At 28.1% G+C, this 21692-nt stretch overlaps 2 protein-coding genes across 4 annotated transcripts; both read right to left on the reverse strand.

Annotated features, from left to right (window-relative positions):
- Positions 1 to 657: 657 nt before the first annotated feature.
- LOC123299161 (endoplasmic reticulum metallopeptidase 1-like) lies at positions 658 to 7417 on the reverse strand. The gene is made up of 9 exons (XM_044881428.1): positions 7157 to 7417; positions 4906 to 5467; positions 3933 to 4616; positions 3258 to 3487; positions 3017 to 3197; positions 2101 to 2441; positions 1671 to 1989; positions 1426 to 1604; positions 658 to 960 (listed from the first exon to the last, which is right to left on the reverse strand). The coding sequence occupies exons 1-9, from the start codon at positions 7172 to 7174 to the stop codon at positions 790 to 792; spliced, it is 2685 nt and encodes an 894-aa protein (XP_044737363.1). The 5' UTR covers positions 7175 to 7417; the 3' UTR covers positions 658 to 789.
- Positions 7418 to 10889: 3472 nt separating this feature from the next.
- On the reverse strand, positions 10890 to 20202 carry LOC123299162 (ninjurin-2-like). Of its 3 annotated transcripts, XM_044881430.1 has the most exons (4): positions 20140 to 20202; positions 16933 to 17106; positions 11519 to 11745; positions 10890 to 11485 (listed from the first exon to the last, which is right to left on the reverse strand). In XM_044881430.1, the coding sequence occupies exons 1-3, from the start codon at positions 20173 to 20175 to the stop codon at positions 11557 to 11559; spliced, it is 399 nt and encodes a 132-aa protein (XP_044737365.1). In that variant the 5' UTR covers positions 20176 to 20202; the 3' UTR covers positions 10890 to 11485; positions 11519 to 11556. The 3 variants fall into 3 exon arrangements, with proteins under 3 accessions (XP_044737365.1, XP_044737364.1, XP_044737366.1); XM_044881429.1 differs by having other exon boundaries at positions 10890 to 11745; XM_044881431.1 differs by lacking the exon at positions 20140 to 20202 and adding an exon at positions 17171 to 17229 and having other exon boundaries at positions 10890 to 11745.
- Between the last annotated feature and the right edge of the window lie 1490 nt (positions 20203 to 21692).

The raw sequence follows: 21692 nt of genomic DNA on the forward strand, positions 1-21692 counted from the left end.
CGGCTATCTCTGTAGTTTCACTATGTTTTGAATGACAGATGAAAGGTTGAATGCAACTATTGTCAACAATTTGGTTTCTATAAGTATTGATACACTATCATTATCCTGTCTAGTAGAACGCACTCGAGTCTCTCTTTGATTAAAGGAATACTTTGTTATTCATATCATGGAATATACCAAAAATCCTATCATAAAAACCCTAAAAATTATTAACCGAATAAAAAAATTTAAAAAAGAACCTCCTTCTTTGGTAAATAATTGTTGTTTTTATTTATAATCGCTTCAATCGCTATCAAATCGCTTGGAATAGACTAGAATAATTAACAATCTAAATAAAAGTCTAATAAAAAAAACTTGTAACACAAAGTATAATGATCTCTTTTTTTTAGTATTCGAGACCATAGACTTCTAAAACTGGACAATACATACATAGATTTTATTCGGAACGCGAATATTCTTATATTTTACAAACTATAAGTCGGTCATTTTTGTGTTTTTTTTTTTTTTTAAATTCCATATCCGATTCTGATCCAAAAAACACTTCACTGTTATTGAAACAACACAGTTCTTAGTAAAAATAAGTTCAACATTGAGAATATCTAAGTTTAGAAAACTTAGAAGGTATTCTTAATGTCTAACTTATTAAGATCTTTGTCGTTCTGAACAAGCTCATTAATGGTATTTATATTTAAATTTTTATTCCCGAATAAGTAAATCAAAACTTTCAAGGAGTATGTATGTAGTGTCCAGTTGTTTATTTGTGACTAAAAACTAGTTAGATAATTTATATTAAACCCGATATGATGCATATGATGCTGTCCACGCTGTAATCGCTGTCCATTGTGGAAATTGTTGAAGAAATTCACTAAATATATTTGATCGTTGATTTTTTCCATGTAAGTAATGACTAGTTACAGCAATATCCATTACAGGTTTTAATATGTTATATTTTTTAGGCACCTAAAAGGACCAATAACTTATTTTGTATTTATAATTCGATTTTAATTTGTTTTCATTTGTTTCTCATTCCCCGAAAATATAAAACTTATACGCTATATCGAAGGTCAATGGAAAGGCGCACAAATAAGATTAAATTCGCGATGTGGGGTTGTTTACTTTGAAATGGGATTAATTTCCCAGCTCCTTTCTCTTTTTATACCGAAATACCATGTTTTTTCGTGATTTTAAAACTTTGTGCACCTCTACAGTACCTCCAAATTCAATGAGAATTTATTTATGAATTGAATTAATATTACTTTTGAGGTAATACTCCTTTTGGAAATATCAACTCCCCAGGCTCTCCTCCTCCTTTAATAATAAGAAGCAGGTAATGATCAGAAAATATGACCATAGTAATCAAACTCTGCTGCTCAAAATTTTTTTAAGTTAAATCTTAATTTGCCATAGATTATCTATCCAACTTACCTTAAAATCTATATCGAATGTCAAAGGCACTGGATTGGCTACATAAGCGTAATAAATAAAATATGTGGGTCGCCCTTTCCATAGTTCACCACTTGCTAGAGGTTGACCATCGACCAAGCTCCATTCCAACAAGTCTATATTCGGTAATGGGGAAATCATTACACAAATATGATCGGGACCTGCGAAAAAAAGGCAAATAATATTATCATACAAGTTAAAACCTAAATCGGTGCAGTAAATTATACCTGTAACATTAATTTGATATCGAATAATATCATTCTCCAAATCAATTTTATTATAATCAAAAGTTGTTGGAATTGGTAAATTTGGTGCTGGTCCAGGTATCCAATGTGTTTTCCATATAAAATGTCGCACTGGTAATAAATATGGTAATCCACAATATAATTCTAATTCACAATCAAGATCCACGGGTTTGGCATTTTTCATTTCTGGCACAAAATTATTAACAGTATTTGGACTATTTATATCTAAATCCACAACCCAATATCCTGTATCGCCACCACGTACGTTCCCGGATAAATCGTAATATGTACGATTTGTATTCTAAGAAAAAATTTCCTCGGTTAAAAATTTGTTTAAAAATTAATGTACACTCTAATAATTCAATCAAATTTTGTTGAAATTCCGAGCATAATTAATCAAAGTACAACTTACCACAATCATAAAACGTTGAGGTGATGGAGAATTTGGATCACCAGAGTATGGAAATCCTAATGGTGTTAAAATCAATAAACTAATTGATATTAAAAACATTCCAATTAATAAACTAAAAACACGTTCTGGATTTCGTATTAAGGTGATGAACGGTGTTAAGTAACTGAATAATCCCACAAATATTAAACCAATCATGGCGGCAATCATTAATTCCGAATTATTTCCAGCACCAGATCGTCCCATTATTGGAATGAATAGATAAAATGCACCCAAAGTTAAATAAAATGATTGGATAAATGGTAATGAAAGTGCTAACATTTGATAAACAAGCCATTTCCAATCTAAAAAAAGAAATCAAAACATGTTTACAGAAAAAGAAGGGGTAGAAAGAGCCCAAAACATAAGAAGTTTTGGGTTCGATTATAGCCAAGATGCCTACATCTTTACTCCATATCAAATACTGATTTTAAATCGATACAAGACAGATATGGTTTGAGAACAATCGTAGGCGCTCTGAAAATTTTATATCGCCAAAAAACCACTTTAAGCAAAATAAGTGCGGCTATTACAGGACACTGACTAGGTGGCAGGTACGCTGGCAACTGGAGTACACCAAGGTCATTACAAGAATTGTCATAGTTTGGAGGAGTAGGAAACGATGTCTCATCTTCTCTGTCACTGTCCAGCTTTTACCATGAGGAGATGGAATCACTTGAGCCAGCTTAATTCGACGACCTCTTCAACCTAAAGCTCGTTGAGTAGAGGTCTGGGATGAGCCAACCAATGATACCTTTTCGGTATCACAACGGACCCTATGGTTTAAGTGTGATTTTGGTACTCACTCCAGATAAGCCACTCTAACCTAACCTAATCTACATATTGTTTGAAAAAAAGCACATAATAAAATTTTTATTACCTCGATTTGTTTTAAATATTGGCCCTTGTAGTAAATTACATACTGTTGGAAATATGACCCATATTAATGGAATAAACGCTGACCTTATTCGGAAAATTATTCCCACCAATAAGGCAAAGTTAAAGATTAATAAGTTTCCATCATAATACAATTGGAATTTTGTCCAAGGTGATTTTATATTCTGAAAAAAAATTCAATAATTAAAAAAAATGCATTATTTTTCAAGAAAATTTTGCCTTACCTTTTGATATTTTCTTGATGCAAATAAAACTGTGGAGAATGCCACACAAATTGTGGGTCCCACATATAAAAATAATAACCAAAATGGACGTGTAAACCAACTCATTGTACGCCCTAATAGTGTAAGACTGATACCAATTAATAATACTACGATAAGCACTAGAATCCATGTTATAAAATGGGTAAATGCACTTCCTAACAATAATTTTATGTAACGGCTTTGCGAAATTTCTAAAAACAAATATTTCATGTTATAATAAGTTCAATCATAGACGAATGTTTCACTCATTCGCGTAAATCTTAAGTTCGCCTGGTGAAAATAAACAAAATCTAATTTTTCAGGAATCTCTGAAGTTAACTTGTTACAAGGCAAAGTAGGGGGTCATCCGAAATGCCATTCTCGCCAGACTAAGAGAAATAAAATCTCAACTCTTGATTTTTGTATCTATAGAAATATAAATACACAGAGATTCACGTATAGAATGAATAAATAAAAACTAGGACTCATCGATTTTTTGAAAATAGGAAAAGTCTCGACGGAGAAGCTATGGGCATTCTGCGTTGCCTCAAACTCCGAGTATCGTAAAAGCATCTGTTTATAATAGAGCCTACTCTCATTGTTTTAAAAATTTACACCAAACGAACTTTACAAGTGATTAAGCCTATCGATACTTACCATTCGAAGCTAATAACATATTTTGATAAATCGAATATAACGATAATAATAAAACACTTGCATTAATAATATTTGCAATGAACTCCGACCAATGTACAACAAATGCTCCCAAAAAATCAAAATAAACGAGTCCACCTGAACTGTATAACGACATATCGGATAATTGATGCCCATTTACTATCCCTAATACTAAAGCTTGTATATTATCGCCAGTACGCTGTAAAGATCCCACCGGAACTTGATAAACATCATCGAACAATGTATGATAAACATAACCATTTTTAGACCAAACAAAATCCAATCCAGACACGTTACCAAAATCACGGAAAATTCGATAATCTGTATCGCCTGGTATTAAACCACTTTCAAATATTTCCTGTGCTAGTGAAGATCCATATGGATACGGGGCATTTTTTGAATAGATTTCTAATATCCATGGATTTTTTGAGTTTGCTTGAAATAACATTTCACGCCCACCTGCACCACAAGCTTCTAAATTTATAAATGCTTTAACTTCTTTAGCCCATTTATGTTGAGTGATAAATCCATGTGATGCTTGCATTATATTTTCTTCGGCACCGTTGAATAATAAAATGATGTTGTGGCGTAATGGAATATTGGATTGTGAAAATATACGTAAGAGTTCTAACATTACTGCACAAGCAGCACCATCGTCACTGGCTCCTAAAAATCGGTTAAGTGTGATATTATTGTTCTGTTCAAATTACTGTAAACACGGATTCAGAAAATTTTACAGAGGAGGGAAAATGAACTATGCATCAACCGAAAAAATTGCTCCGAGATTTGACCCTTTGTACAGGATTTTGAGACATATCATAGAAACTAAATACTAAATCGTCAAATGGACCCCATTTTTACATTTTCTGCTTCTGAATTAATGTTAAACTTCTTTAGGTATATGCATAAATTACCCCACGTAAAAAATTGAAAATTTAAACAAAAATATCCTTACCAGGACTATCAGTAACAGTATCAAAATGACAATTCAGCAACAAACTCGAATTAGATCCTTTTATCGGTGATACTTTAACAACAACATTTTGAACATCCCGATAAACATTAGTCATTCCATCCAGAAAATGTAACGGAAATGCACCACTAGATCGTTGTACATTATACTCAATAAAATGTAAATTTTTATTTGATTTCGCTATCACATTCTTAATTTCATCCACTAGATATTTTACCGCTAATACTTCATTTTCATAGCTACCAGCAACACGTGGACCGAACTTTGTTAGATTTATTAGATTAACCATTGCTCGTTCAGCAATAAAACGATTTGGATATAGTTCTTCTTCCGAAATTTTTAAGCCTGGTGGTAATTTTTTTTCAATTACAATTACGGCCATAAATACAGCGACAATTAATATTAATAAAAACATCATGTACGCTGATGGAATTGGTAAATTTGATGATTTCCTACGGTGTTTGTCATATTTGTCATTGTAATTTAATAGTAGAACATCATCTTCGGGAAATCTCCGTAATCTATTTCGTACCGATGTATCAGTCTAAACATATAAAATAGATTTTTAGTATGAAATTTCAATTGACCCTAATGCTTAGACTTATTCTATGTGGACGAATGTTCATTAAGGCACATTTTATATATTCAAGCAAAAATTCTGAGACTTAAGTTATATGCGGATACAGCATGAAAGTAGATATGAAAAATATACGCATTTTGGGAAGAATTGGAATAGAAATAAAGTATTGGTGTCAAAAATATTAAAATTGCACAGGTTTATTTCTTAAATGTAAGTTTACTAAAAAAAAAGGGCAGGGTAGTTACTATCATCATAGTACAAGATAAGCTTTTACTTCTTACTAATTATTGCCTAACGGTTGGTTAGATAAAAGTTGACAAAATCAGTGTTAAAAGAATAATCAAGGTTTTACTATTGTTTAGCCTCGAAGAATATATTAGTATTTCTTTCTAATTTTGGGTGCTATATTTTTTTTTTTTAATTAGGAAAACATGCGTCTGTTCATGTAGACCAAACAGAAAGTTTATGGCATAATGGTAAGCAAAATGGTTACTACTCGGTAAAACGCTACCCAAAGTCAGCGTTTTAGTGCTCGACGTCTCAATGCTGCTAAGGCATTGGTCGAAATGGTTATTTGAAAATAAATAGATTGGGATTATTTAGCAAATTGTAAGATGCCCTACTGCCGCCTTTTTACAAAAACTGTTTAAACCATTTTAAAGTAACTTAAAAAACCCCCACCCCTCCCCCACATCTGATGTACAATTTATAATTTGAATATAGGAAATTAATTAAAATTCCTTCAATTTCGAAAGTGTTTGAAATAATAACAGTAATTTTCATGTAATTTATAAATTTTAAAATCAAAATTCAAGTTTTGGGCGAGAACTTTTAGTGGGTAGGAGGAAGTAGTGTAAAATAACGACAAATTTAGCGACATTTTAATCTTTAATGGAAGAAAAGCAATTCAATAAATTCGGACATTAAATAAATCTTAATAGAGAAGATAAAAAACTCTCTTTTAACCACTTTTGGGGTAATAAAAGTTCTGATTCATATAACTTTGAAAATTAAAGTGAAATATCTTTTCGGCTGTAATACTAAAATTTTTAAAACGCCACGATTAACCTTGCAAAAATCGACAGAATGAAAGAAAAATTATAAAAATTTTCTTTTATTTTAGGAGGTATAATATCGTTTACATGTACTCTTTCGTTCAAGGAAAACCCAGCGCTCTAAGAAACAAAAACTTCTCTTGAATTAATGGATTCATGTTTCACAATAAAAACGCCTAATATTTTTACTTTGAGATAACTAATATTTAAAATTATTTTTTAATTAACCGGCTAATTGTTGTATAAATTAATCGCTTGATTATTTATAGTTAGCCGGTTAATTAAAATTAACTGCATAAAAAATCGTAAAACATAAATAAAATAAAGTAAAAAATAATTTCTGAGAATTGAATTAAATAAGTTTTTTTATTCAATAAATAAATAATCATACATAAATAAATATTTAGAAACATTTTTTAATTAGGTCAAACAAAAAAAAATTGCTAAACAAATGCAAATAACTTCTATATAAGCAAATTTCAACACAAAAAAGGCTATAAATTTATTTAAAAGAAATAAAAAAAAAATTGTTTGTATTGAAAATAAACATGTAGCAATTACGTAACAATTAATGAATATAATAATAAAGAAAAATTACCTTTACTCGTTGTTTCATTTTTGGTTATTTTAATTTAGATTTTAAATCCTTAAAAATTATTTATAATTTATTGTGTAAAAATTACATTGAAATTGTGATTTTGGAGTTTGTGATCCTCTGGGTACTTATTTTTGAATTCATTCCATGATATTATTTGTATATTTTGAAGTAGGCGAGTCTACAAAAAACAGTTAACCTCAAAATTTTGACATTTGTAAGAGATTTATGTAAATCTTCTTTTTATTAATAAGGTGGAACAAACACTGGCGTCACCTGTTACTATGGTAACGTAATTTGAAAATTAAGCATGAATAATGTATTTTTTATAAAAATTTTGGAATTTGAAACATCTTATAAAAATTACAATTCATATAATCAAAAATTAAATTTACTTTTTATTTTTTGTATAAAATTCAAGGTCAATTTGAATCTTGTAATGTTTTTTGAATTTTAAAACAATGAAAATTTTGGATTTTTAATGCCTTTTTTACACTTTAAATTACGAAAAGGATTTTTTAAATTTTATAAACTTAATTGAATTTAATTGTTTTTTTCACTTCACAAAAATAAACTTTTATGTTATTATTAATAAAAGATTGAAGAGTTCATTCATTTCATTTAGTTTTTCGTGGAAATTTATAGCGAAATTTCACACAAAAGGAGTTTTGTAATATTATTTTAAAACGAACAAAGACTTTACTACGATGTTTCTGCGTTGATTATGACTGGTGAATCATTTACAGACAGCATACAGTCACTTTTTGTTCAAAAAACAACTAAACTTTAGACAGAGGAATAAAATTTATGACTCCGTTTTTATACCCTTTGTATATTTAATATATTTTGTTTACAATCGTCAATTTATATAACAATGCAATGTTTTGAATTTTTTCATGAACACTGATTCACAGATTGATTCTTAAATAACTTTATATAAAGTGAGGGGCGTTCATTTACTAATTCTACTTTTTTTTTTACAAACTAAAAATTTGAGAAAATTGTTCAAAAATTGCCAATCTAGCCTCGGTGGGTTAGGTGCCTTGGGCGTGAATAAGTTTCTTATTTCGCACCGTGTTAGAATAGGTAGAACGAGTCAATGTGAAATTTTCATTATTTTTTTTTCAATATCACCTCACCCTTACGGCTTCACATTAGAGCTATTGATTTTGAATTTTAATTATATTCACCTGATAAGAAAAAAATGATTCATTAGAAAATCGTGCTTTTGATGATAATGTAGCATAAGTATATAGATATAAAGCGTCATTGAATTTTGATCATGTTTCAAAATCATGTGCATAAATTCAAAATGATATTTCGTCGGTGAAATGAATTACGCTAACTATAAACAGAGACTATATCAGTAAACCGATATATCTAACGATATATTCTCTGCTATATACAATTCTATAGCTTACTGCAGATGCTGGTAGAATTTCTGTATGGACTTTGAAAATTTAGTTCGAGAAAAATAGATTATTTGCTTATTGCCTATGTTTCTTGAGCATGTATAATCGATATTCGATGGTTTTACACTCATCTAGGCCAGGTGTCCATAAGTGCGCTTTAGAAACCTTCAAAAATCGATTACTCAGGTCAAAAAATATAGTCGCAAGTATTAAAAATTTTAAAATCCAGAACGTCTAATACAGAACGTCTGCCAGCACCCGCATTAGTTTTAGAAAACATTAATATTTTTTGATAAAAAAAAAACCTATTTTAAATCATAAATATTCTTTGTTTTAAAATTTAGATTAAAAAAAATATATATATATAAATAAATTATTAGAATTGAGGTTACGAAATAATTTTTTAAATACATTGTATTTTCAAATTAATATCATTGTTTATTAAATATCTAATTCATACAAATAAATAATACATTTTTATTTACATTTAATAATATCATAAAAATTATTAGTTAGTCGATAATTATAGATTAATATAATTTATCCATATTAAAAATTTAAATTTATATGACAATTAACTTATTGGAAATAAGTATATAATTTTCAATGATCTTTATCGATAATATAAATAATTGATGAGAAAAAAAAAATTTAGTACACTACAGACGCTATCCATTTTAGGGCGTTTTTTAGCTATGGCAATATTTAAGCCCAAAAATTCTGCAAAAATATTTCTCGAGTTGTATTGTGGACAGTATAACCATAGCATGACTGGAGGAGGTCATAGATATTTATGTTTTTCGTAGCGTAGATTACGAATTTTTTGATAGTCTCACAGAATTTGAATCTTCTTTAGTTATAGCCATATTTTGTCCAAAAAATTAGACCAGAGGACAAAAAATTCGTAATTTACGCCCCAAAAATGGACAGCATCGTAGTAAAAGTTCAATCCAATTGAAATAATTTATAAAACCAAATAAGCTTCTACACAATTATATCTATTGATAAGACTGGAGTTTCGTAAACATTTAGTTTTAATATTATGCACTCGTCAGCAAATGTAGACTTTGTATTTATTATTTTGATGTATGAATCATAATATTTTCTTTCAGGTTTTGTCGTTTTCGTTAATTTGAAATTAGTCCTAGAATTGCAGTAATTAAAAGCTTGTTTTTTCAACTCGTTTTAAAATTTTCCAATACTACAGCTATTTCTTCAAGAATCATATTAAATACAGAATGTTTAATAAAAATTGTTTTGTTCTACACTTACAAAACAGAGTTTATAATTGTTCTATAATCAGGTCTTTCTATTTCTTTGCCCACTGTGAATTTCCCATGGTTCCGCCATTGTAGTTCTACATGTTCATATGAACATCCCTGTATAAGTTTGTTCAGGTTTTTAGTCGGCTTTGAAGGACGTCCAGTTTTGTAAAATGTCAGATACAATAATTTGTATGTCTGTAATCAATAAAAACTGTCACTTAAATGCGTACTGGGGACGATCCACAAAATTTGAAAGAAATTGATTCAATAAGCTTACGCATTGATTCAAGCGTTATTTTATGAAAATCAATTATTAAATACAAAAGTATTCTATTTTGTTTCGCAGTTTTATGCTTTGCGGTATTTTGTTTTGCGGTTTGCCACTTGCACAAGAGCAAATGAGTGCTTTTATCGCTCGAATATGCAAGGACAATCCGTACGAGTTTTACACACTACTGTATGAATGTGTGGTTAGTTCTAATTATTTCATTTTGAATTCCCGATGATGAATAAATAATTGATCATTGAGTGCAATAAGTAAAGTGCACGCAAAGGAAAAACCGTGCGAAAAGAGAGAAATTTTCCTGCAAGAGTAAATAAGAATTATTCTGTATGTTTACGAAACTTCTGTTTTTAAATATTTGAATATTGTTTTGTCTAATAAAAAACACAAAAAATTAACACAAGTGTTTTAAATGTTTTCATTAAAATCATTATTCCATTCTTAACATAAAAACAAAGAAATTAACTGACATATTAAAAATACAAGAACTAATTTTTCATAAAAGTTTTTGACAAGAATAATTAACAAAGCAATAAATTTCAATTGGTTTACTGACTGATTTTTTTAAATTAGATCAACTTGTGATAATTTTAGTCACAAAATGTAATTATAATTTCATTATTTCTATTTTTAAGTACATTATTATCATCAATCATTTGTTTTTGTTGATAGGCAACTTTTAATACATAAACATAATAACTTTGCATAAAGTTTATAGATTCATCTCATTCATTTCGTAAAAGATCATTCCGTTATAAATATTGAAATGTCCAAGTTATTAATAAGTTAATTCTATATTATTTTATTTAAAGCCATTTTACATTCATGTAAAATATAGAGAAACCATGGTATTTTTGTAAACTCAGCAAAAGTCATTATTACACAGTATACAATTTATTTTTTCTTTATTTATTGACATGCAAAAATTTCGTTTTTTAACGAAATGAAATTTATGTTTCAATGTAATTTGTTCAATGTTATTTGAAGTGGTATCCTCACTTTTCTATTTTAGTACTATTTTATAGACAGCGTCTTTGACATTATTTATAGCGTATCGATATTTTTAGCGAAATGATTGAGATTTTACTGATTTAGGCCGAGAATACATGAGCGTCATAAATGACGGGCGAGGATTTTAACAAATTTTGTAATTGACATGCGGTAGTGTGGCCAGCTCTAACAGGAAGATAATGTATTACTATAAACGTACGTTTAAATCAATCCACGTCATTTTTAATGCTCGTATGTAGTGTACTCGCCCTTAAGATTGACAGATGGGCTGAAATAATTTTTAATTACAATGCAATAATAAACAAATACTTTATTACAGAGTACTTTTTAAGATAGGGAAAGAATTAACAAATATAGTACATTTTCTTTCTGATTGTTTCATACTGGCATTGTTAGAAAAAGATAATTGAAATTTTTCACCTTAAATTAAAATTACGTATCCGAATTCATGATATACTGACTTTCTTTAATATCAAAACCACTGATTACAACATTTACAGCAACTGTTATAACTGTTAAACTTAATGCAATATTATTTGCACAATTTGCTTTATTTTGCTCGTGTTCTTTATTTATATTTAGCGCTGATCCCAGAAATACACCAATTATTGCAATCAAAATCTATAACAAAAGAAACAAAAAGAAAAAAACATAAAATAAAAATTAAAAAAATTAAAAACAACTAAAATAATATTTAAATAAAATTACTTAAAAAATAAAATTGTAAAAATAGTTTCTGCCCTGTCTAATTGATTAAAATGATTTGAATAACTTCTCCGTCGGTAAAAAGTTAGCTTGTCAAAAGTAAGATTTATTCAGTCAATTTTTGTCTTATGTCATGCGCATTAGGCTATTGCGCATTGGATGGCTCGTACGTCATTGCTTTCAGAATTTTAAAAAGAATAAAATAAATGCAAAAGAAAAAAATAAATAATAACCTAAGTTTGGATAAAAATATAAAGTAAATAAAACAAAATTTATAGAAAATTAAAAATAAATAATGGCAACAAATTATTTATGCATTGTTTCATTAATTCCAAGTGCTGGATCTAAACCAAAATTCATTTTAATAATATCACAAAATAATGCAATTGTTACAAAACCAAGTGCAACATGATTTAATATTTCAGCGATTAATTGTTGTTGTTCAGATCCTTGTAAATTCATTACAGCTAAGATGACTGATAATAATCCAGCTGTTACCTGTAGAGTATTACAAAATTTTACACTAATTTTCTTAAATTTAAAGATACTTCGCTGTCTTTTTTTTTTTTTTTTTATAATTTATTCATTCTAATAAAATACTTTTGTTGGCATTGAGCATTATTTCTTTTATTAAATTATTTTGTATACTCCTAAATAAATATTTAAAAAAAAATCCAACTTTATGGATTATTGCTTATCATAAATGTCTCTATTATACGATAGTTAAAGTGCCTTCGGCCACTAAAAACTATATAGTTAAACTTTAACGTAATGAAATCAGAACTGTTAAAACAACCCAGTTGTTAAAAGTTCTACCGCAGGAAATGAGAACATCTCGAGATAGCAAGATGATTTGGTTTGTTTTGCAGGTCTTTGGTCATGTAATGTTGAAAAATGAGCCAATATGAAATGTGACCTTCACATTGAAAAATAAGCCCAAGGGCTCCAACAAAGGAATAGCTACGAGGAACCCGTCTTGGTTATTGGAATATTTTACGGAAGGTATGTGACATACAAAGTTGTACTGCATTAATCCCAGCTATATAATTTATATATATATTCGGTTAAAATTCAATAAGAAACCGTTGAGTTGTAAAGTAGATCTCAGGACTGAACATTCCTGACTGACTTACTATTCTGGGTATCTGCGTCCATCCCCCATTCAGGCAGGGCATGCATGGAAGTTCATGAAATTTCTAGTCACAGGTTCGTAACTAGGGCGTGGCAAAGGAGGCACACGCCACCCGCTTATGAGAAATAGATCCGCAAAACAAACGTATGTTTTATACGTAAAGCAAAAAGTTAGTAGAGAATCATGTAAAAGGCGCTCATTCATTAATTTACATGAAGTCATAAAGTTAAAAAATTCGATTTTTTTTGATAACACAGACAAATTTGATCAGATCTGATTGAATTTTTTTTTTAAATCCACTAATTTTGGGCCATTCTTTTCAGCTGTGATGTAAATTTTTCGCTAGCTATCATTTATGTGCTTAATTCCGAGATCAGGGCTCCACATTCTTGAAACCTATTAGAGCTAAGTTAATTTTGATCTCAAATTTGAAAAGTATGACCCAAATTTAGTAGGATTACATACTTGGTTTATCAAAATTGGACAAAATTTGGATGTGATAGAGCAAAATTAATTTTTTTGATTATGATGACGTCATAAAGTTAAAAAATTCGATTTTTTTGATAGCACAGGCAAATTTTTCGTTGGGTAGTTCGCGAATTCCACTAACATTTTTTCTCGGTTTTCAATCACTATTATCCCATTAACTTTGCCCTCTAATTTGAAATTACACAATATTTATAGGAGGATGAATTCTAGATTGGAATATGGAATTTCCAGATTTCTTCCACCCTATTTCATGAGTCTTGATTATGCTAATTATCTAAAGTATAGTATAGACATCTGTGGAATGCAATAAAATGATTTAATTTTTTAAGAATTTTATAAAAATTTCATTGTTAACTCATTTTAAGGTGTAATTAATGACATATTATTAGTAGGTACAATAATTAATTCAAGGTTTAATGGCATTGCTCGCCATAGTATGATCATTCAATAAAATTAGCGGTTGACTAGAATGTTCAATACCAAAACCGGATATAATAACATTAACAATTGATATTATAAATATAAATACAACAATAACATCATTTAAAATAACAGCTGTCATTTGTTCAGCATGACGATTGATACTAAGTCCACCAATTATTACAAATAGAATTCCAACAATCATCTGTCAACCAACCAACAAATTATAAATTATATGTGACTAATCTTTTAATTATTTAAATAAATTTATTTATTCATTAAATAATTCTATAACTATGTTGTTAATTAAAAAAAGCACAGATGTTTATACTAAACATAGATCGCTAGCAGAAACTCAAAAGGACAATAACATAATATTTTTATTTTTTCGTATTTTCTATTAAATGTTAGATTCTTATAGATCGGAACGAGATACCACTTTTGAGAAGTCAGAAATCAAAAAAAAAAACCCGATTTTGAATAGTATAGAGCAAGAGACGGTATAAGGTCGAAATCCGATACCCAGATGAGACATATTTTTATGAAATTACATTAATTTTTAAACATTCTTATCAGAGATTTTCTACCGAAAAGTGTTCATGGCTATTGTTAATCAATTTTTTCCATGAACGGTTTTTTGTAGACAAACCTGTACCATTACTTTCGTAATTAAATTGTCTTTATTCTGATCCCAATTTCAATTTGTTATCAGATCGATGTAGATCTGTTCATACATATGAACAGGTGAGTCAATATAGATTGCTACATTGATCGTTTAACCAATCGAAATTGGTATCAGAAGAAAGATAATTTAATTGCGAAAATAGACTTTCCTACAAAAAAACCTTTCATGGAAAAAAGTGATTGAATTTAAAAACTATGTGAGTGTTTAAAAATCAATAAAATTTCATAAAAAATATGGCTCATCTGGTTATCAGATGGGTGAAGTCCGACCTTATACCGTCTCTTAGACTATTATGTTCGGTTGAATTGTTAACATTCAATGATTGCTTTTTACTTTTTGCAATTAATCACTTTTTTGGAAGAGTACAAGGATAATTTGACTAAGCAAACACTAACTTAGCAGTCTAAGATTACGATAGACATCTGTGCTTTGAGAATATAAATCACAAATTCAAGGGCTCATTCACTGGGTCCTATTTAAAGCGTATAGTTTCGTAAACAAATGAATACTTGAAGGCATTATTTTTATTCTAGCTTAAATATAACTAATTTTAGTCGTTGTAATCAGTAAGCGACTGAAGCAAGGAAATGCAATTTTGCTTCAAATGGCTAAATTTTGTTCTAAATGACTAATGGAAAAATTTAGGCATAAATCGTTTCAAATTGTTGTTGGTTCTTAAAATTTAAGGGTGTTGTCTCCGTACAATATTGTAAAAATGTTTTGGGCTATATGCACGGTAATAGTATAAATGTAGTCAAATAATTGTTATTTTTAACTCTAATGTACAACGGGAGATATTCTCGTAATAAATATTTTGTATTCTAATAATTAAGTCTGTGTTAAAATAGATATCTCTCTTCATCTGTCAATACTCTAACTATAGCCGCTTCTGTTAAACGATAAAATTGATTAACTTTGAGTTATTATATTTCAAGAATGAAACAGTCATTAATTTTTTTATTCCCAGAACAAATACACCAATGTTCAGTTAGTTTTTTGAAAATATCTTAACTAAGTCTAGTTTTTTTTTTCTAGAATTAAAAAACACAACCTCTCCTATGCTTTCTATGTTAGAGACGGTTAATCGACTTCAAATTTGTATACAAATTGTTTTATAATATCCTTAGTATATAAGTACAAAAGAAATTTAGAAATTTCTGATACCCATAGCGAGACAACAGCCTGAGAGGTCAATTATTTCAGTATTTCCTATTCCTAATGAATGAGCCCATTTCAGATAGTGTAAGAAAGTGATTTATTCTCCGATTTCTTGATCAAAATTAACATAATATGCAACAGTTGGATCAAATACTGAAATTAATAAATTTAAAGCAGTTATAATAAAGGATGCACCGGTTGAAACGTAGTTTATGTAGTTAGCCGTATAATGATATTCAACTAGATGCAGCTTACAATCATACATTAAATTTAAACTTAAACTTAATAAACCCACAACGACCTGAAGATTAAGCAAGAAAAAATAATCGATTTAGACGATAAATCTGATAAAAGATATTTTAATTTAAGAAACATTACATCTTGAATAAGTTTACTCCAATATCATTACAGATTTGTAATAACATTTGCCTATATTTAATTCTAATGAAGAGGTTTCTCAAAAAAGTGATTCGAGTATTTGCCCTGTTCGAAGATGGGCATCCTATGGTAGCTTTATTTGGCTTTTATCTTCAGAGTCATTTTTAAAACTAATTTAAGTTCAATTTTTCGAAAATGTTAAGGAAGAATTTCTTTAATTTAAAGTTTTCTTCTAATTATTAACAGTTATGAATGAATATGAAAAGACTCTTTGACTTTGAAAAAGCCAAGAAGGATTTTGAAAAAATACTTGTCTGTATTTTTTGATATAATCTATCTCTTTTAAGGATGTATGACCGTATATGGTCAAGTAATTTCAAGTAAACAAATAAAAAAATATATATATTCAATGTTGGTAGTGAATTATGTTATAATTTGACGATATAAGACGAAAAGTAAGAATAAAATTTTCGATATCTTGCGTAATTTTCAAAATAATGAAATATTATTCAGCTTTTGATATTTCAAAAACCAAGGCAGATTTCGAAAAATTTTATTCTTGTTTTTCCATAAGGGCAACGTATTCTTTGAGTAAAAGTCATACATTTAAAAAAATTTTGAGTCTTTAAATCAAACATTGTTGTCATGCTCATACATCCTTAATACTAGTTATATTACAGGTACATAATAACGTTTGCCTATAACTTTTAAATAGTTTGTAATAATGTTTGCCTAGATCTTTTCACTAATGACTAAATATATTTTGTATCGAAAGAATTGAAAATATCTAAAACAATAGATATTTTAACGAAAATTTAAAAAACCAAAAACATATACTTACTTGTAAAACAATTGAAACAATAATTAATGTTAACATTAGCGTATAAAATTGATGTTTTTCACCAACTTGTAAAATATATTTTAATTGTGATGCATTTGCTGTTAATAATGCTATATCAAGCATTCCTTGGGCAATTGTTTTTTTCGTTGCATAACGATTTGCGTCTAAGGTTTTCTGTAAAAAACAAATAAAAATTTTTAGTATTATTCAAAAAGTACATTATGCTTAAAAATCCTACCATGATTATTGCCATTTCATGCAGTTTTGAATGTTTATTAAAATACGTTTTTGAAAGTAAACAATAATCACTAAAATTTTAGTTAAAATTGCATTGATAAGATACGAAATCTAATGCGTATTACTATCGTATAATACCTAATTCAGTTTTAAGGTAGTTACAGTGTTAATCCAAGTAGGTATATTTGATTTGACAAAAAAAGGGAAAGAAAGTTTTCAATGGATTTCGAACAGAGCTATTTATGATGAAAGTGCACATAATTAACATACAACGCGGTGGGAAATAAAGTGTGAAAAATGAGTTTCGCGTATTAAAAATTAAGAAATGTAATTTTTTTTACAAATTTGTTCAAAAGATAAAAAAAATTATAAATTTTGAGCTGTGTGTGTGTATTGAGTATACATATGCGCACTATGTCTAAGTATTATGTACATTAACATGACTGTTGTCATAAATAATACATGAGCATGTTTTAATGAATATAAAGGGCAAAACTACCTTAAAACTCACAAGTAGTTTCAGAAGTTTTCGAAAAAAATTGATTTCTTATCAATTTATGTAAAGTGAGTGGAATATTTTTAAGAAATTATTGATTGATTGATTTAGTCCAGTAATTTGAGATAAAAAAATACTAATTATGCTCGTTTTGTTTGTTGAATTACAAAACGTGATTTTTGTAATGAGTAATACCTATGGAATATATTATGAGTTATACACTAGTTTATGTAGTGACTATGAGTTTATGAGTGCTTCGAAAATTACAAGCCGATTTCGGTTCATGCTTGTAAAATGAATTTTCTCGATGGCAATTATCATTATCTTTACTGAAGAATTAAGTTACTTTTATTGTAAATAATATTTACTATTGAGTATGAGAAAATTATCCATCAAATTACTGATAGAAAATATTTTATTTTTATTTCGCAAAATAGGAATAAAAAATACTTTACGTTTTGAGATGTCCAAAATGTTATTTGTGGATTCTTGTTGTTAGATTTTTGGAATGCAAATAGCTTGTGAAACAATAAAGCATTCAGTATGAAATTTTGGTAAATGGAAGGACATTATGAGAGTTCAATCCCTTGAGGATTTCAAATCGAACAAAAGAAAAGAGAACTTAAAATGTAAATACAAAACTTGAAATTTTTAAGTTAGTGATGATATGAAATGAAATATTAGTATTCAGTAGCAATGCCGCTAAAAATAAATGTTGCTAGAATTTATTTATATCAATACAATTTTACTTTTGTAGCAAGAATTTTGTAGTGATATAATTTAATAATTTATGTAATTTGGAAGATATTACTCTTTCTTTATAGGGTCATACCTACCACTTATTTTGACCTTCTTAGCCAAAACGATATTTTTGGGAAAAATAGTTTTCTGTGATCTTTAACGTTAATAATAAACTGACTTTGGATTATAACTATATTAGTCTGGATTTCATAAATTTAATATTTCAGGAAGTTAATTTTTATAAAGATCACGTTATACGTTTAACTGGACTGACATTTAACTTCCATTCATTTCCATTACATTAGTAAAAATATTTAGAGCAATTTTTAATTTAGTTTTATGACGGTTTTCATTAAAAGCACTCACGCAAGCAAGATAAAATTTATTAAAACAATTGTTCTTTGTCTATTAATCGAAACATTATTTGTTTATTAGTTTTAATAATAATAACATTGAAGATATTTTGATTAGATAAAAGCGTAAGCTAATTTTAGGTAAAACTAAAATTATTTATAATACTTTAAAATATTATCCGATAATTATAATAGTTTTATTCGGTTGTATTATCAAGTTGATTTATCTGTTATTTACATTTGCAGAATTCATTAGTTGACGGATTATTTCAATGTTCTCATTACATAGTCCATAGAAGTCGTAATGTAAATATAAATCACGCGTGGTGGGTAAAAAAATTGAGATCATGATTTAATTCGGTTTATGCAAATATTTTATTTTTGTAAATTCGATTTAATAGGTAATAAAAATTAATTACATTTCTTTGAAAATTCTACCTTTATTTCTTTAAGAAATTAGGATAAAAAGTGTAAAATGTAATTTTGCGTGTACTAAATCTAAAAATTTATTGCCTTGAAAATTAGCTTCATAAAAATCAGGCCTTGGTAGTTATGACCCTTGAAGATCTGTTATTTTCTAGTTACGCATATTAACTGAAAAATTCACAATTTTGTGATAAGTTTTAAAATCTAACAGAATCTCAAAACGTAAAGATCGTTATATATTTTTTTCGATTTGCAGGCCCAAAAGAATACTTTCTTATCACGAAATTGACATTAACATTTGAAAGTAATTTCTGGTTAATTAATTGTATTTATATTTATGAATTCAAGTGTTAATTATTGCATGTTTTTAAAAGTAAAATATTGTTAATAATTGCGAAAAAAAAATTATTTCCTCTAAAACTCACTGTCTAGCAAATGAGACAATTCAGTTAAGAAACTTTTAATTTCTATTGAAGCACGATAAATGTTTTTAGACGGAGACTGAATTCACATGGAGTCTCGGAATGAAAATTACAATGTGTTTGATCTGATTTTTCGACTGACGAAAAATTCTATCAACAAAATTGACGATCAAAATTGAATTTGATCAAAAATGACGATAAATTCTAAAAATTCATTCTGGTAATAACCGATCGTAATTTCCAATGATAGGTGGCTTTAATTAAAATTCTGAGATTGATTATGAAGGATTTCAACTTCAGAGATTAAATAATTGATACTTCCAAACAGTAATTATAAAATCAATAAGCGATAATTTCGATTTAATTCGAAAATATAATTAACGAAACCAATAAAAAACTGTTTTATAATATTACCAAAATTATTTTTTTGACCTCGTCCGAAAACTCAAGGTATTAAACGAGGTCATTTTATTTCCTTAATTAAAAAAAAAAAAAAAAGAAAATTTTTCAAATATAAATCACAAAAACTTACGCCAAATCCAATATTTGGTGATATAGCAGCCGCCATTTTTCATAAACAATTTACTATATTTTTTCCAACAATAAACAATTTTTTCAACACCCAAACACAAAAAATTGGTTCACTTTATTATTTAAAAAAAAAAAAAAAACTCAACAAGCGTGGTAATTGCTAACTCCAATATTATCTAATTAAGAACACTTTTTTATCTGCTTGTCGACTGTGTTTTATTAAAGAGTTAAATAAAAATAAAAATATTTTAAACTTATGAGTCAAGAATGAGAAATTGAACAATAATGCAATAATCAACAAACCGTATACAAAAATTAACTATTTCCTTTGTTTGTTTTTAAATATGGCGGCAGGCAGTGGATGGCCTCAGTCAATATAATAAAATATAAAAAGTAAGTATATTACTCAAATGCATATAAAACTATCTATTACTAATTCTATGTAGAACTATAAGAAACTGAAATGGAAATTCGATCGAAATGTTTTGTTTAGAATTTTCATAACAACGAATCACAGGTACTAAGCGTTAATATACCCGCGTGTTAAAATACGGATCGATAAAATTACGTCATCAGTCGTACCATGTTTCATGAAATTTTATTAAATATTGTCATTATGCCATCATTATGATTAATTGTTATAAATTTTGTATTAATTTTTATTTTTGATATATTGATTTTTCTGGATTTTGACCTTCAGATATATATTAATGTGTGAGGGTGGAAAATTAATTATTTAATTTGAGAAAAGTTTAAATGCTTTCGATTAATTTATAATAAGAGCAACCCGTAGGTATATACACGTGTCTTTGCATTTGACACTTTGTCCCGAATATAATAAGCACTGAAAAAATGGGATTTGATCTATCACAAGTAAACTTTATCCAATCTTAATTTTCAAAATTTATTGTTTAATTCTAGGTAAGAAAAACAGCGATATTTTGTACTTGGTGACGTCACCAAAATCTACAAAAATTGATTTTTCTCTACCATACATATAAATTTTAGTAATTTTTCTTGTACCTACCAAGAATTCTTTTCTAATAAATTTGGGTTATTATGTTTTATTGGGTTTTCCTAAATTTTGTTGAATTTTACGTATCGATTAGCAGATACCCGATAGTTTTGCTGGGCCCTCACGTTATAGCCCTCACTTATCCTCCCTTTTGTGCACAATTTTATGAATTTTAACTTTTTTGAAAATGAAGTTTTGCCCATGATACTAGCTGACATTGTAACTTTCTATCAAAAATTCCCAAACAAAAATTTTTTTTGCCTTTTTCTCGATTTTTTCAAGGGGGTACCTCTTAAAAAAATTGCAAAAAATCGAGAGATCTTTTTTATCTTCAATTTCGATAAAACTCAATATACAAGGTAAATTTGACCCAAAAAGTACAAAAATCGGGTGCATTTGATGACTGGATCCAATCATTAAATTAACCTGATTTTTATACGTTTTGGATAAAAATTACTCCATCCACCGAGTTATATCGAATTCCAAAACAAAATTTGTTTTTGCGTTTTTCTCGATTTTTTCAATGGGGTAGGTACAGT

This window comes from Chrysoperla carnea, chromosome 4, assembly GCF_905475395.1.
Source record: "Chrysoperla carnea chromosome 4, inChrCarn1.1, whole genome shotgun sequence".
Taxonomy (NCBI): domain Eukaryota; kingdom Metazoa; phylum Arthropoda; class Insecta; order Neuroptera; family Chrysopidae; genus Chrysoperla; species Chrysoperla carnea.